Below are 18138 nucleotides of genomic sequence, written 5' to 3'. Positions count from 1 at the left end.
CAAGACCAAGCAAGCAGTTACTTATGGGAATGATTACCTTCCCACTTAGGTAGATCCTTAGTAAAAAAGACTCCTCTTCTCTAGGCAAATGATCCTTCAGCAAAACCCTAAAATGTCTGGCGACAATGTGATTGATGGCTGCATTCTCATTCATATACTCTCAAAACCACAAGAATTCTGGACATCTCCTATGTCTGATTTATCTCATGTAGCAAAGAAACAAGTGAACCATAACTGGTGGTTTTTCCAAAGATATAAGATGATTCTTTTAAGGGAAGGTATAGCCCTTGTGCAAATCTGTAGATCAGCAAATGAAGCATAATATATATTTACAGTATTATTTTAGAACACCATTTGCACATCTGAATGTCCCCCAAAAAGCTACAACAACGCAATAAAACTAATTCTAATTACTTCAGAAGTTTTAACGATATACAGCAGGCTTCTATAATCTAAACAAGACTACTCACAATTAAATAAATCAGATAGAAGATAATTTGCTTTCTGAATTTTTGAAAATTTCCAGTTTGTCCTCCAATAATTTCATTACCAGCACACCAAGTAATGCCAGAATTCTATCACACCAGAATGTCAAGTAAACTGGACAACAAGTTAGATTACTAATGAGCTTTTAGCAATCTCATTAAAAATGTTCTGTTTCAAGATTACTTCAAAAATAACTTCCTTTCAAGTTTACTTACTCTCACAGGCACACATATGACCACAAGGCTGGAAGAGCACTGCTGCCTTTTTGTCTGAGCATACTACGCATTCTTCAATCTGTAAAGAATAACAAACGCACATATGATAAAAGTTTACCTCCATCTCTCTACGTTAATTTGCTTTTATGCTCTCTTTTGCAAGGCATGTGGACTTCAAGAAGCTCCATCTAGTGTTCTTTTAATTAATTCAGCATGTCAAAATGCAATTTAAATGAGTTATCACACTGACTTCTAAGAGTAGGTATCTGCTGGCAATATTTGTATATTCAGTACACTGATAGGCATGGAGAAGCAGCTAAGACAAAAAAATGTTTCTTTTTCTGTGTTCTCTTCTTCTTTGTTCGCCACATATATTTAAATACACTTACAAGAGACTTCTATAGTAATCTGTTTTAATATTCTGGGTTAGGGTTTCTCAAGCCCTTTAATGTGATGCACTGTATATATCGTGTGACCACGGCCACCACATACCACTCCATACTAGCCTGAACTACCTTTTCCACTTCATAGAACTGTTGTCTAGGTTCATTCATTTCTTAGCCTTGTAGATATTACCGTAAGTTTTTAATCTAGAAGAGTATAAGAGATGTATTGAACAGATATTTCACACTCAATCTAATTTAGCAAAAGATGTCAAAGGACGGTTATTCACAAAGGTTAGCTTTCACCTGGGGAAGCTGATTTCCACAGAGCAGCTTCTTTAGCTAGATGAGCAGCAGTAGAAGCCTTACTTTGCTGCTGTGAATTACCCAGTGGCAGAACCTTTTCACTGACTATAAAGGAAGCCCAGAGAAAAGGAGCGCACACTGTGTTAACATTTCGCCTTTTATAATATGCATGGCAGAACAGTGAATAAGTAGTAAAAATAGGAGAATGAACAGTAAAACCAGTATAAATTCATATTTACAATTCCTATATTTACTCTGAAGCAGGAAAAAAATATACCACAGAAGCAGACTAGCCAAATCTAGTCAAACCTGAACAATAAAAGACATTGCAAAGTGGGGAAAAAGTATGGGGTAAGGTAGGATATGAGTACAGGCAAGCACAAGACAGCAACATACAATGCTGGGACAAGATATCATTATGATGCAAAACTACGTCTATCTAGTGAGACACCTGTAAGGCAAAATACCATTTAAAATATGCTACACTTTTCCTTGACTTTTTTTTTAAATTTTTCAACCAAAACCAGAAAAGGAACCAATAAAACTTTGGAAAATGTTACCTTTGTCCTAGACTGAACTTGTTCTTTACAGATGAGGCATTTTTTCACCCGTGGCGAACACAGAGAACACGTGGCAATGTGTCCACACGGGCCAAACAGAGTATCTCTCTTCATGTCTGAACACACCATACATTCTTCTAAGGTTTCAGAATCGTTGTTGATCATAGATGGACTTCGGGAACCAACCTGACCACTACAAAGAAGCAGTCAAGCTTACTTTTAAGAATTCTTAACGCTACTAATTTAAAATACACATCCATTGGCTTTTAGTCTATACAGTCCTATGCATTCAGGCATCAGTGCATCATCATAAAGCAATCCGAATGGCATTTTCCCAAATACAGAGTTGACACCAGAGTGCAAGGTCTCATGCTCAGATAAGACACTGTACAGAAACAGGTCACACAAGTTAGAACAGTATCTTGTGAATGTAAAAAAACCCTTTCTTCCCATCCTAAGTTTAGTTATTGAGATATACCCTGTAGATTCAGAACTGCCCAGCTTAACAACTTAGTCTTGAATACACTTCCAATACTTAGTAAATGGCAGGCTTGTAAAAGAACTCCCAAACTCTCACAGAGAATTCCCCTCTGATCTTGCTCTTATGCTGCTGCTGACCCAGCAGAGGGAGCGCGTGTTGAACATAACCAGCTCATTCCTGCAGCCCTCACAAGCCCATAAAAGGACTTGTGAAAGCCTTGAGAAAGAACAGCAGCCTCAAGGATGAGGCTGAGAAAGACGGACAGACTCAGACAGAAAGACTCTCAAGAAAATAAGCACCTTACACAGCAGGGCAGCAGTCTCTCTTTGTGGTATTTTGAAAGCACATTTTTGATTTCCATACAGGAATTAGGGATGAGAATCATGCAAGCCAATGGTGGGAACACAACTAGGACAAGCAGCAAGCTAAAACTCCTCATACTGCATGCACTTGGTAACATGACATCTCACTGAAATCAGAAGTCCTAAAGAAGTGCTTCTAAGACATCAGGCCTATCCCCTCCTCCTCTTTTTACAGAATCATACAATCATTCATATTGGCAGGTAACGCAGGAGGTCACCTGCTCAAAGCAGGTTCAACACTGAATTCACACCAGGTTATACTGGGCTTCGCCCATTCCAGGCTTTAAAACTTGCATGGGCAGAGATTTCACAACCCCCCTGGGCAACCCAATGCTTAGCTATGTTTTCAGTGCTTCCCATCCCTTCTACCTTTTCTGGGATGATGTTCTACCAACCTCCGTCTGGACATTGCCACCTTCCCATTCTCCTCCCTCCCATATTAACAGGTATGAAAGTCCTGTAAGACTTGTGCAAGTTTCAACTAATGTATTTGTAAACAGCAGCCAATGTACCACAGAATATTAAGAATTAATTGAAAGTCAAATAAAACCTTGTAGGTTTTAACACTATTGCTAATAAAGACACAATGATTTAAGCACATCAGTTAATCTACAGAAAGCAGAGATTTGGAAACTGCACATCTTATGAATGTACAAACCTGACTTTTTCTTTGTGACATTTAGCTAACGCTTTGCAGAGACTAGGATCAGGGCAGAGATCGAGAGGAGATTGACCCTTCTTGTTACGAATGCTGAGGTCAGCTCCGTTGGCTGCCAGGAAGCAGGCAATAGACGCTGCACTCTTCTTCTCCGCTCCCTGAGTGCCAAGTCCCATTATTAACTGAAAGAAAACAACGACGTAAGCAACTTGAGAGACTCAAAAAAGTTAGGAATAGTCTGGCTACAGGAAAACTACTTGACATGCACACATGCACATACATACACATATGTATAAATCTGTAAGCCCAAGGAAGCGCTTCTAGAACTAAAATCAAAACAACCGTACGGTTGCTTGAGTCAGCTATACTCAGCTTTCCTTTAAGGAACTAAAATTCAGCAAGGAACAGTTCAACTATTGGAGCATTCAATCTCCTGCATGCCTCCTTCACCACTTGTGAAGTGGCTGTCCTTCTATAAACGCACTGTAAAGGGCAAAGTCCCAGTGGGTGCATTCAGAATAAATCTGAAGTACACTCCAGATAATCTTGAGTCCTAAAATGCATCTTTGTGCTGTATACTGACTTTCATTAGTTTCTTTAGATAAAGTTACAATTTAGGCAGCGGCATCATTTGAATCTTGAAGGCATTTTAATGCCTTTTAATTAAAATACCTATATTAAACTAAATTACACTAAGTGAGCCTGGGGAATAAAACAATTCTTTAGAATAAAAAGTACCCTAGACCAAGGAACACTGCATCTGTAAGAAAGCAACTAAAATCACTTTTTTTTGTGATGGTGGAGAATGTACTTCAGAAAATTTCTCCTCCTCCCAGCTGTACAATCATTGCAATGTGCTGGATTAAAAAGTTCAATGAGGATTAAAAGAAATGAGGTTTGCTGCTCTTAGCACCTGAACACAGAAATGCTTTTCAGTTCCACTTTAAAACACACAGGACTTTGTGTACTATCGAGATTGTTTGCTACAAGCATTTTGAATAGTCTATCGAAAAACAGCTGAAGAAACCTGACAAAAATTGTTTAGTTATTACAACAGCTTAATGTTGACATTCAGAGAGAACTACTAAAAAATCCCTGCTAAAGAACTCATTCCATGTAACCTCACTTATGAAATAAAGTCAGAATATGCATAAAAAGTTTGTTTCATATTTTAAACCATGCTCAAAGAAAGAAGTAACAAAAGGTAAATTTCAATGAAGTTGCTGTCCAACCAGCTTTGTCAAATATGATTAACAACTAAAATCTTGCAAGTGAAATTTTTCTTCTTTTTCAGTTTATTCAACTGAAAAACAAAAATCATTATTTCTTGAAGTACTATACTACAAAAGAGGTGCACGACGTGCCTCCATAGGTTGGTATTTTCAGGACAGTAGCCCAAATTTAGTTAAAATTGAGCCAAGCAAAAATGAACTCTAAGATACTAAACATTGAATAATGGAATCACAGAATGGTTTGGGTTGGAAGGGACCTTAAAGCTCATCCAGTCCAAACTCTGCCATGGGCAGGGACACCTCCCACCAGACCAGGTTGCCCAAAGCCTCATCCAACCTGGCTGTGAACACTGCCAGGGAGGGGGCATCCACAGCTTCCCTGGGCAACCTGTGCCAGTGTCTCTGCACCCTCACAGGTGGTGAGAATTTCTCCCTAATATCCAGTCTAAATCTACCCTCTTCCACTTTAAAGCCATCCCCTCTCGTTCTATCGCTACCTGCCCTTGTAAAAAGTCCCTCTCCAGCTTTCCTATAGGCCCCCTTCAGGAACTGGAAGGCAGCAATAAGGTCTTTCCCGGAGCCTTCCCTAAAATGTTATCTGCGGCCTCCCCATCGGGGAATCGAACCCCGGTCTCCCGCGTGACAGGCAGGGATACTCACCACTATACTAACGAGGAACTGCCTTCAGCACTTCTGTATAAGATTTGCTATCACATAGGCTAAAGGAATCTGACATGTCTCCCCCGTCTTTAAAGAAAATAATAAAAACTAATTTTAAAACCCCACAGATTCCATCAACATAACTTAAGTCATATTCACAAAAAGAAAGCCTTACTGTTCCCAGAATAAATTATTAATCCTATTTATCCTCTATTATCCATCATCTGTACCTATACCTGCACTTTTACAGAAGACAAATTACAAATGTGTCCTTGGATAGCTTTAAAGGCCCAGATGCCTGCACATATTTTAGCAGCCTAGATTCGGTCTTTTTTTGATATATGATCTTGGGCCAAAGGTGGTTACTATTAAAACTGGTTACTGATAAAATCTAGTTTATAGCATTTTTACACTACCTTTATTTAAATATAGGTAGATAAGCACAAGTATTGTGCTCACTATTTTCCACAAAATTACATTTTCAAGATAGTCTGATCTGCTGATCATCTTAAAAGAGTTTTCAGGTATATTTTAACCAGGCTTGGAAATCTTTTCCATTTCAGCCACATTTTATGTTGTTACCGCATAAAATTAAGATAAGCAAGTTTACACCTCTTCTCTAAGGACATGTACTTTCCCCACACTACTTAAGCTTCCCAAATCTGTTAGGCAAAAATTGTCTCTGCAGCTAAACAAAGTGTCAATAAATGACCAATAGTCCGATGAAGCTAAACTAGGAGGTACTGGTTGATTGTGATTTTATTTAAACATTAGAACATTTTTAGGTGATCAGAGATATAACCATGAAGGGGTTTTATTTATTTGTTTCTTGTAGTGTCTTCCCCGCTCCCCTTTTTATTTTAATAGAAATAAACCAAAAGTGTAGTGTTTTTTTAAACAAAGGAATAAATGAAACTAGGAAAAAAACCCTTATTCTTTGAAACATAAAATCTCTTAAAATTTAGAAAGGCAGTAGAAAAAACCCCCACTGATTGTGTTAAAAAAATCAAAACACAACCACCTTAGTTTCATTGTGGATGCCACTAATAAGATGAGCAGAAAAACCTATTTATGAAATGCTGAACCAGAGAAAAAGTATTCATCTCCTGTTCATTCATTTCACAATTATGTATATGCACACAAAGTATTTAAGCCACCTCTCACAGAGTCCATTTCAGATCATGGAAACAACTGATCCGTAATTGTTTTCATCCTCTCACAAGCATTTTCTTACATACACCAGTCACATTTTAAATCTCTTTTCAAAGGTTATTCCAGTGTATTTCAATGAGATTAAGTAACCAGTCTGAAAAACATATGTTGTACAGTGCAATTACTGTTTTGAACAAAGTGGGTGGAGGTTTTTTTCCATGAAATGCAAAAAACCACCCACAGATAAAATTATAACAAATATCATGACACTGTTAACTAAAGATTCAGCAAATCTGATACACCATTATATTGTGCATCTTCAACATTTTAAGCAAAAATTGTTGTTCAGTTATCTCAGTCCCAATCACTCCAGTACTTCTCCTTCGCCTATCGCCAAAACATCATCTTTACATATGGTGTTCACACAGCTTTTTGGGTGTATTTCTTTTTTCAAGAAAACATTTTGATCTTTATTACCTTGAGGTTTTTTTAACTATTTCCTTACTACAGCACAATTTCTGAAATGAACTCTGTCAGAAAGATATGTAACAATAAACATGCAAGGATTAAGAATGCCTTATTCTAACAGAATAAACTTTCAGAAGGTTATAATAGCAGCTAAACAACGAAAGCTGCAAAGACATGCAAGATGCTGAATCACAGAAAATGTAATTTTAGTCTTACTCTGTACTGTAATACTGCTTATTTCTCTTTCCTAGAAAGCTACTTTTGATTTTTATTGGCAGCCATACGTATTCACTATGAAACACAGATTTGTAGAAATATGCTGAACTAAATAACCCATATTTTTCTTTAACAAAGACAATGACTACATGTGAAAAGCCACATGTAACAGTATGATTTCTGCCTATACTGCAGTCTAATGCAGAATGTCCACATAAACTTATGCTGCCAAAAACCAGTTCAACAGTACAGAGCCAGACAAACTAGACAAATCAAGAGACAAATGGACAGGAAAAAAAAGGAATAAATAAATGCATTTTATTTACTGTGTTCTTTGATGGCTCCCAAGCAGTATCTACCTTGCCCACATCTTGCATATCTTGGAGTTGCCGGAGCTGTGACAGGGTGTGGTGTCTCAGGGCTTCATGCAGGGGAGTATCCCCATCTTTATCCTGAATATCCAGTTTAGCACCTGCACGGACTAAGAGCTGAAACGAGAGAGAAACCAACCCAAAACTTTAAAAAAAAAGTTTTTTATTCCTTTTGAAGTTAATTTCAGTGAAACTATGGTTTAGGACACTCTAGGAGGTCCAAATGGGTTATTCTTCTATCTTGCTACAATTCATAGTTGAGTTTATTTAAATTTATTTTCCATACTTGAAGCTCAACACTCAACTGAAGCATTTTTCCTTTCAATTATCCAGGTTATTTCAGCAGAAGCCTAATGCTTTTGCCTGTGCTCTCAGGGAGCGCTACAAGAAATGCTATTTTAGAGGATGCTTTCTACTATCCCAAACTTTTAATTCTTACAAGATAGCCTACAAACACTATTACAGCAATATATCAGAAACACAACAACTGGGCAATACTTTAGGTATGTATATGATCTTTACTAGTAGGTTTCAGCGACCTCAAAAATCACCACTTTCACACCATGCTAAACTTTACAACTCAATTTACAGTATCCTCCCATTAGCAAAGTAGTTAAGCAGGTACTTAGGTTTATCCTTATTCAGCAGAAGACAAAAACCACTGACACTATCAGAGTCTATCGGAGCACTTTGGAAAGCAATGACGTGCAAGACTCGTCTTTAAGGCTAATTTTAGACACATGTTCCAGCTCACACGACATGAAAGCAAGCACAAGGCCACACAGGCCCTCCTACTGATACTGCCTTTCCATACAGCCCTTCCATAATTTGATGCACCAGAATTTTCTTAAATACACTGTTAAACAAAACAAATCAACACATGCTGACAAATAACAACTGCCCCTAAAAACTGAACCCTGCCACTGTCACTATTCAGAAACCTGTAGACAGCAGCTGAGGTTTTAACTTTAGTTCTGAGCTTTGGCTACTCTGCAAAATTGGGATTAGCAGCAGAGACAAAAGGCACAGCCTAGAAACAGGAACACATGAAGTTGGATCTCCCTCTTCCAAACCCATATGCTTGCAAGGATCTCAGCCCCTCAGAACCAAAGAATCTCAGACTAAAGGCTAAAAGACAAATAGCTTCAAGGGAATTCAGAACTTAATTTTCAAGGAAATACCTGTCTGTGATTGACTGCAGCTTACTATTTTCCCCAGTCTTTTCTTCCACAAGTAAAAGCAAGAAAACCAGCTAATATCTGCAACAGTCTACCCCCAACTTCTTACACCCTCTAAATGGACTTACTCTGGCCTGATTTCTCTCTCTCATATTCATATCTTGTGTCTGCCACTAGCTAATTACTACTTAAGAGTTTCTCCTGGAAGCAAATCTGTAACAGAACTCTTTTCAGAACAACCCATGGCTACCATGGAAATTCAAAGCCTTTGCAGAAGTTAAAAAATAAAGAAAATAAAGAATAAAAAAGCAAACTGCCACTTTTTGTCATGGCAGCAGGGCTTTTAAAAGAAGCCTGCTACCTTTGACCACTATTCCACAGATGCCTGAGCATACAACCCAGCCCTGGAAGGTACCCAATAGGAATTAGTTTTTAAATACAGAGCCAACATGTTCTTTGCATGGCTGCATGAGTTATTTTAGGACTTCTCAGAGTTAATCCAGCTCTGAAGTACGGATACTCTACAGGGCCATTCACTAAAACATTCGCAGATATAAGCACGTCAGTCCAACACACACACTAGTTCTTCTACATGCCTACCTTCCTGCTCAGCTGCTACATTAGTATTGTATTCCCAGGTACTGTGTCAGTTCCAGAAGGGCACGAGAGCTCACCAAATACAGCTGCCAAATAGCTTGCAGGATGCAAGTGACACTGACTCTAGGAAACCATTCTTTTGGTAGCAAGCAGTTCCAGATATAGGGCCGTATCGCATGTTTCACTGTAATGGGATCACATCCACCACCCCTTGGAGATGGAGAAACCTTATGGCAAAATAACACTAAAACAGAACCGCAGATGTAGTTCTGTGCTTGGGGGACAATTCTCCTGAAGAAGAGACAATTTTTAATATAACATGACTCTCACTCTACAAAGACACATTAAAAAAAATTACGCAGAGGGCCAAGGCCAGGTTGTTGTATTCACTTGTAGGGAACATCTCCTGCAGCAGTGAGTGCTCTCTCTGGGCCTCAACAGCCTACGCCAGCAATCTAAACACTAAGTCGCGTAGGTCCCGAATGGACAGTGTACACAGGTCAGAATGGACAAGCTGTGCCACACTCCCATTTGCTGTGCCAGTAACAAAGTTTTACTCAACTGAAGTATTAACTTTTGCAACCATACGAGAAAAAACAGAAAGAGCATTACTTTCCCTGGTAAGGTACTTCTGTTATTGCTTATAGCTCTCCCAAGCCAAGAACAGGGAAAGTTACACACTCAGATGACTGAAAAGTAGTTAAACTCATAAAACCACGTTTCACTTAGCTACAATTTGCAAAAGCTACGAGCAAGAATAATTACTCATAAAGCAAGAGGCATCAAAAACGCCATTTTTAGGTCCCATTATAGGACCACAAGACTCAGATAAGTAATAGAGGAACACTTCTCCCTTACTCAACAGGGAGGGATGCTGGAATTGGCAACCACATAGAGGAAACCTTAGCGTACATGTACAAAATTTAGCACTCCTGAAATGTCCTTCATATTGCAGATCGACCTTCTGCGCAAGATGGCAGGTTTCTGAATGGATCAAAATGAATCATACAGACATTCAATGGCTATGAGATGTTAAATCATTTTTCAAATGCTCACAAAGTACTCATGTCTTCTTAACAGCCACAATCCCAGCTTGAGTCAAGTACCATTAACCATGCAGCTTATTGCAAATAAGATACTTACTCTAACAATTTGTGTGTGCTGTCGTTCAACGGCAAGGTGCAGAGCAGTTTGCTGGTTGACATTCTGGATATCCAGGTTAGCACTGCCCTGAAACATTCAAAGCATTAGAGTGTTATCACCCCAGCAATTCATCATTAGGGCACTGAATACAACCCTGAATATGATTCCTAGTTTGGAGATTTGAGAGAAGTGATTAAATACTTTAATTATTCACTGTACAGATGTTGATCTGTTGACTCAAACTAGGTATCAATTTTTTTCAGTCCCTCTGCACCATTAGACCACTGTAATGATCTCAAAGGCAAGTCTGACCTTTGGAGCTCACCATGTGTCCTTCCGTGCTCCATTGCTTCAGCATGGTTATTGCAGGCGTAAAGCAGCAAACTATTTTCACATCAGATGGTTAACTGAAGTGTGACATTTAAATCCTCCTGAGAAAAGAGTCTTACCTGATGCACCAAAAGTTCAGCCACTTCCACATGATTATTGAGAGCTGCCAGATGCAAGGCAGTGTAACCATCATCTTTTTTCTCGTCAACAATCCACGGTCGTGGTAACTTGGACAACAATACACGCATTGCACTGAAATAAACATGCAGAGACAGCAGAAATACACATATAATGTATCTGTTGAATGACAACAGGACAACAGTAAAACAATATTCATTCTCAGAAGTACAAACTAGCGGTAGCTAAAATAACATTAGTATTTTTTCAAAAAGAGAAATTAGGTGAAAAACTATACTGAAAGTTCCAAAGCATAATCATTTCATATTCAGCTCCTTCTGGTTAAAGAATACAAACCATACCATATTCAAAACAAGTGTGCGAATCAGATTTTTCAAAAGAATGTTATCTAGCAGTAAAAATTACTTTAAAAAGTATTCATACAAATTCTGAAACAAAATCCTTATAGCATCCTTTACTTAATTATTTAATGATCAAGTTTCACTACATTAGATTTCTTTAAAATTATCACTATAAACTGATGCCAGGGACTGTAACAGTTAAGACTTCCAATTTCTGAGATAGAATAAGACCTCTTAGGCACAGACAAAATAAATGCTGAATCTGTGAAGTGGATTTCAGTAGAATATTTGCCTAACAGATAGTGGCAAGTATAACATTGCCACAGCCATGTCCAGTACTCCACCCCACACTTCCCTGTGTGCTTACAAAGGTGCCTACCAAAGAAAGGGGATTCATTGTCTTACACCTCAAATTCAAGGGTAGGGAAACGCAACTCGATTACTAGAGTATTAAAGCAAACTAAAATCCATGAAGTCTAAAGTCTGCAGCGTTAAGAGTATTAACAACACAACGCTAGATAAACAAATTGCTCAACCTTGTATTCTCTCAGAAATACATTTTTCATAAGTTCACGTGTCTTTACTTAACTTTTGGAATAGATAAGTAACCAAACAATTTCCTTATTGCCTTATCTTTATAAACAGTACATGCAGCTCCCTTACGACAATTCCTCAAAGACAAACAGAAAACCAGAAACCACTATAATCTTGTGCCAGGAAATCTCTTCTGTCATCTGATTTTTCCCTGTGGTTGAAGCAACATGCTATTTGCAGAAGAAACACAGCTTTTTCACGAAATTCAGACTTAAAAATCCAAGTAATACTAGCCAATGTGAGCAGAACCACCCAGTCACAGAATGCTTTGTAAGGTAGATACTATAACTGAATTAAACAGCTCTTCATTAGCCAGCTGATATTGAAAATATGGGATGCCAATAAGCCTCAGAAACAGCCTCGTAAGATGAGCCTCTCAGCTTTTACTTAAAAATATTCTCAGATAGCAATAAAATGACTGCACTGTCAGGTAATAACTGAGCTCCTAATTAATTCCAATAACCTGTTACCTTGAATATCCACACTATGTAAGTCCTATTCACTTCTAAGATCTCTCTTAGAGTAAGCCAACAAGTTTCCTACAGAACAAACAAGCAAAACGCTGTGGTTCTGGAGTTAGCTCACTCCAATAAGCCCTCCTGAAAAGCAGAAGTTAAGAGTCCATGAGGTAGACTACCGTACCAGTAAGAAAGTGCACTTTCCCCCCTAGATTCAGAGTGTCTGAAGAAATCACACCTAAGCAATTGCATCTCCAGGCCACGGGATCACACAGGCCCACAGGAGACCCACAACCAACTCCGACTGCATCCCCAGCCAGGCTGCGCTGGAGGTTTGTCCTCCAGAGTGGACATAAGCACCAGGAACCAAATGCATTTTGCAGTCTGTGGGTTACCTCAGTCTTTTTCAACTCCTGCATAATCACAGCTTCCTTGAGGTAAGCAAATAAGTAAGAAACCATTCTCAACCTCTTCGGATTTTTTGTTTTCCTGGCAGGACTAAGTTTCTCACTTTCTCACAGTCCGAATCACTCACAACACAGCGAAATAAGACAACACCACTTAACAGATTGTGCATTGCTCATTGTGAACCATTGCTCAGCTTCTATTCATAACGCCTTCTACAGCTCTGTCACGTGCTGGGACATAAAGAGACCAGAATATCTGGAAAAAACCCAAAACACCAACATTAATTCTTTGAGAGATTCACTTATGCAGGAGTTTCCAAAATTAAGGATATAATTTAGTAAAACACAAGGTACCAAAGGCATTAATAAACATTATTTATTTTGTAATTGAACTATGTCTTTTCAAACCTAGGAAGTAACTATGTCCATCTTTCACAACATCAGAACTGTTTCTAGCTGCCTTAGAGAGGAAACAAGTCTGGAGCACTGTGGTTTGCATCATATCTGGGCTGTACCTGGGCACACCACCACATCAGCTCCATAGAAAGCTGGACTGACAGAGGGCAGGCCTCAGGAGCACACCATGCCGGCATAACAAGACTGTCTACTTTCTACAGTGGCTTCCCACAGGGTATCGTGTCATGTAAGTTCTTTATCTTCATTCACCTGCTCACTCAGTGGTTCTAAAGACTCCATAAAGCTCTGGAGTATCTACTGTGGACCATCTAAAAAGCACAACAAAAACTACCTGAAAATTCCTTATGACCGACAGAAGCAATACGACCACTGAGTGACTGGTAAAAGGTGGGGCAACAATAACGTGAGAAAAAGCTGAAGGTCAAGAAACTTTGTTTACAACTACAACTTGAAGAATGCAATGGAAAGACACCAACACTCAAATCTCAAATTATAGCCAGTGTGTCTCCAAAGTAGCTCCAGTCACTGAACAAGTAACTGTCCTAGTCAACTCAGATGATGTTTTATATCCTTTTCTTCAGAAAGGAAATACAGAAACTGGCAACTCAACAGAAAAATAAAACAAAATTTGAAGTATATTCACACTTTAACAGATGCATCAAGAGGTGAATATACTCCAGAAACATTACTGTTGCCATTTCTTTAACACTTCTCATCATCAAAAGAAAAGTAAGAAATTAAGACTTACTATTCTGTTTACTATGAAGAAATTCACTCATCCTAATATCTGCAAGATGGCTGGCCTTACCAGATCCTCTTTCAAATCTTCTTCTGTTTAGTTTGCTGTCAAATACCAGGAAAAATGTCATCTGAAGTTTAACTGTAAAATGTTTGGGGGCATCTTGTTTTCACAGAAATGAGATGCCTGCTGCACTTTTGGATGCTTTTAAAGTGCATTAGTCCTACTTAAAACACAGGAGGACCAACAAAATTACTGGACAGCAGGACAGAAGGACGGTTGTATGGACGTAACACCTTAAAATTCTACAAGACATAAATATGCTAGAAATGTCAAATTCTTTTATGATGCTCGGTGACTGTGTCCTCCTTCTCATTAGCTGAGAGGTAGTTTCTTTCAATGCACGAGATCCTGTTCTTTCACACTGCTGCCATTCTTCCTACAGCTACTCTATTTTGCAGGATTTTCTAGAGCTGCTGCCAAAATTTTGACAGCTAAGTGGCTACCATTCAGAACAGTACTCACTGGAACAGGCATGCATTGTATCAGAAAAAGTTGTATTAATGAATAAATGTTGCATGCCAACTACACAGCAATTCTTGATTTACTGTGAGGATGGTGAGACACTGGCACAGGTTGCCCAGGGAAGTTGTAGATGCCCACTGGCAGTGTTCAAGGCCAGGCTGGACAGGGTTTTGCGCATCCTGGTCTGGTGGGAGGTGTCCCTGCTCATGGCAGGGGGGTTGGACCGGATGATCTTTAAGGTCCCTTCCAATCCAAACCATTCTGTGGTTCTGTGATTCACTTTTCCACACCAACTATTAAAGAAGCCAAGTTGTACTGCTCTATTTTCAGAACCACAACATAGATGTGGTCCTGAAAATCTGCTTTCACCTTGTATACATTAAAACAGACCACAGACTTTCACATTTACTGTATTGAAAAGATCAAGAAATCAGCAAATCTAATGGTAAGCCCCGACCATGAAATCAGCTGAAGAAAACTCTTCAGATGATCATCTTCATTGCATTCAACTGCTACAGATTACATGGCTAATTGAGCAGCTCCAAAGATTAATTATTGATAAGATGCCAAAAACTCTTATTGAAACACTGAAATTATGTCATTGCTGCGCTATTTAAAGATTAGTACTAAAGCATTACTAGTGAAAAAAAAAATCTGTAACTGTTAAGGTTTAGCATTTATTGGGCTGCAGTATCCTCAGATTAGCAGGGTGCAGATAAAGATTTTGGGCCTTTTTCAGCTGGATGATCTTTTGCAAGTTCTGAAATTTTCTAGATGGGACAACAAAAGAAAAACTTCAGTGAGAATTTTTGAGAAAGTTGTCTGTAAAGCTTTTATGGGAGTGAGGAAACTATCAGGTTGGCCAAAAAGTAATTGTGGGTTGGTTTTTTTTCTGAGTAAATGAAAGGCGTATTTTTCATGGGAAACAAAAACTGTATTAAGCAATATATTGTCCATTTCGTTCAGTTACCTTTTGCCACCTTTCAGGCAGCTTCATGGTTTTGCACTCAAAAAAGTTCTTAACTTTTGGCAAAAAACAGTTCCAAGAACAATTTGATATCCTCATCAGCAACAGCGGTTTTACCATTCAAGGCGTTTTGTAAAGAACAAAACAAATGGTGGTCTGATGGTGCCAGGTCTAGCGAATATGGTGGATGTGGTAACACATCCTATCCAAGCTGCAGCAATTTTTGACAAGTGACCAAACCTGAATGTGGTCTAGTGTTATCACGGACAAACGCAACATGTTTGCAATTCACCAACTCTGGATGTTTCTGTTTGATGGCATCATTTAATTTGCCCAGTTAGCAACAGTACACACCCAAATGAATGGTTTGGTTCCCTGGAAGCAATGCAAAATGCACAATACCTTTGAAATCCCACCAGTCTGACAGCATCACCTTCCTTTGGTGAAGATTTGCTTTTGAAGTGCTCTGAGCTGGTTCACCATGCTTGCTCCGATCTTTCTTTGTTGTTGTTGTACAAGATCCATTTTTCATCGTCTCTTATCACACATTTCAGAAACGGATCGTTTTCTTCACGATTCAAGAGAGAATTGCAGATGTCAACGCACTTAGTGAGATGAATTTCTTCAAGCTCATGTGGTATCCAAATACTGAGCTTCCTAATGTATTCAAATTGTTTAAAATGGTTTTCAACACTCAATTTCGATATGTTAAGATTGTCAGCAATGCCAACTGGATTCAATCAATGCCTTTATATTGTCATTATCAACTTCGATTTGCCTTCCTGAGCATGGTACATCTTTAACATCAAAATGCCCATACTAAAACTTAGCAAACCAATTCTGACACTGCTGTAGTTCTAAGCCATCTTTACCATACACAAGACAACTTTCTGTGAGCTCACAGAGCGTTTTTTTCTTTTTTGGAAGTAATACAGCAAAATATGATGAAAATGTTCTTTTTGATTTTCCATTTTGAAATCGATGCCAAATAAATAATTGTTAACAAAATCGTGCACTTTCCTTCATTTTCTAAAACAAGCTTGAACTGTCAGCTGTCAAGTTACATAATGAATTTGCAGTTTAAAATGAAATGAGTTACATTTCAAGACATGTATCTCCATCTACTAAAAATACGCAATTGCTTTTTGGCCAACCCAAGAGCTCCTCTTTCTTAGGGGCTCAACACCTGCTCGGTGAAGAAGGTAATGAGAAAGCACCTGTGTGTACAGGGGGCTGGGATCAAGGTACCCGTGCTTCTCCCATGCCCAGCTGCTGGGGGTACAGGGACATATAAAGCCCACCATAATGCATCCCCATAAAACAACAGTCTAAGCTCTAATAGTCAGAAGTAATTTGGTAGAAGGAACACTCATTTATACTGTGTTATATTTCATTTGAAAAGTAGAAGAATAACAGTAAATGCTGTTGCTGTATGCATCTTTAATTTCACCCTGCCACACAAGTGTTTTTTCTTCCAGGCTTTTCTTTTTTGTTTTTAATTCAGGTTTTTAGAAAGTCTGTGACCAAGGCTTAACATATAGATGATGTATCTGAATTATAAATAATAGTGGAATGCAAGTACAACAGCATGAATTTTCTATTTTTTATATTTTCAACCTAAAACGCAGCACAGATCTGAACAACTCTATAATTCATTTCTAGCCACATAGAGCAGTCATTTCAACACCAGTTACCAACATTAGACACACAAAAAAAACCCCATCATTGTTATGACCAAAAGCTATATCATACGGTAAATTATTTCTTACCAACCTACATATGAAATCTCTTTCCTTATGCAATATTTTACTCTGAGCTTTTACAGATGCTTGTCGTTACCTCAGCATTACCGGAGAATGCCACATACAATAATGGATTTATTTGAAAGTTCTACAAGATAAAATACTTGTTAGCAAGATGAAACTAGTACCTCGTTGTATAAAAAAAAGTTTCCAGATTTAGCATGCTTAACTGCAAAGGCATCCTTCCACTCTAATTAAAATATATATGAAGAAAAACGAGAGAAGATTCTCTGCTACCAACTGCAGTTTGACTGTAGAATGACTTCAAGAGGGAAGGTTGGGGGTTTGTGGGATGGTGGTGGGATGGTTTTGTTTGTCTGGCCTTCCAGGGTGTTGTTGGGTTTTTTATAGAATAGACACTTAGGCAGAAAAAACAGAGGCTACTTCACAATCAGCAGAAGCGCATTTACCTTAAATTGCTGCTGAAAGACACATTCCCACTTTCCCCTGCACTACAATTCCTGCACTATGTTGGCTGTACAGATACATCACTGTCTACTGAGTGAAGCAACCTGCCACACTCTTGATTTGGCCAGATTTGCTTTCAGACAGATCACTGAGATAATCCAACTTACCCTGCGACTTCATGATCACTAGAAGCGCTCGGAGTAAGGGAAAGACGAAGCGAGAGTTGCAAGGAGGGCAGACTGCCCTTTCTAGAAGCCAAGGCTTAGATCAGCATGCACTTATCAGGAACCGTATCTCTAGGGGTTGTAACGATTCAGTGCACTTTCTACTACAAGTTTCTCTACTCCCCTGCCATTCTCCTCCCTCAGGTCAGCTTTCCAGTGGCTCAGTGTGACATGTTTTCATAACACAAGGTATTTTACAGCAATCCCATCTTGAAGGACTCCCCTCAACACACACACCCCCTCCCTCTTCTCCACGTATTCCCACCCCTGGCTCAGCTAAGCCTCTTCACCTGTTTCCTGTGACATCCTCAAACTGCTGA

The 18138-nt window shown here is 38.8% G+C and overlaps 1 protein-coding gene and 1 non-coding gene across 2 annotated transcripts in view; both read right to left on the bottom strand.

Moving 5' to 3' along the window:
* MIB1 (mindbomb E3 ubiquitin protein ligase 1) overlaps window positions 1-18138 on the bottom strand; it is a gene marked incomplete at its 5' end in the record, with an annotated part of 40388 nt that overhangs the window by 7029 nt on the left and 15221 nt on the right. The window contains 6 exons of the mRNA XM_010181001.1: window positions 702-780; window positions 1951-2143; window positions 3452-3633; window positions 7506-7667; window positions 10469-10555; window positions 10918-11050. Coding sequence (XP_010179303.1) covers window positions 702-780; window positions 1951-2143; window positions 3452-3633; window positions 7506-7667; window positions 10469-10555; window positions 10918-11050 — 836 coding nt within the window. The remainder of the gene's footprint in view (window positions 1-701; window positions 781-1950; window positions 2144-3451; window positions 3634-7505; window positions 7668-10468; window positions 10556-10917; window positions 11051-18138) is intronic.
* TRNAD-GUC lies at window positions 5289-5360 on the bottom strand. Its single transcript has one exon. It is a non-coding gene; the product is annotated as a tRNA-Asp (tRNA).

Source organism: Mesitornis unicolor, unplaced genomic scaffold, assembly GCF_000695765.1.
Source record: "Mesitornis unicolor isolate BGI_N332 unplaced genomic scaffold, ASM69576v1 scaffold22353, whole genome shotgun sequence".
Lineage (NCBI taxonomy): Eukaryota > Metazoa > Chordata > Aves > Mesitornithiformes > Mesitornithidae > Mesitornis > Mesitornis unicolor.
This window is presented reverse-complemented; position numbering and strand designations above follow the sequence as displayed.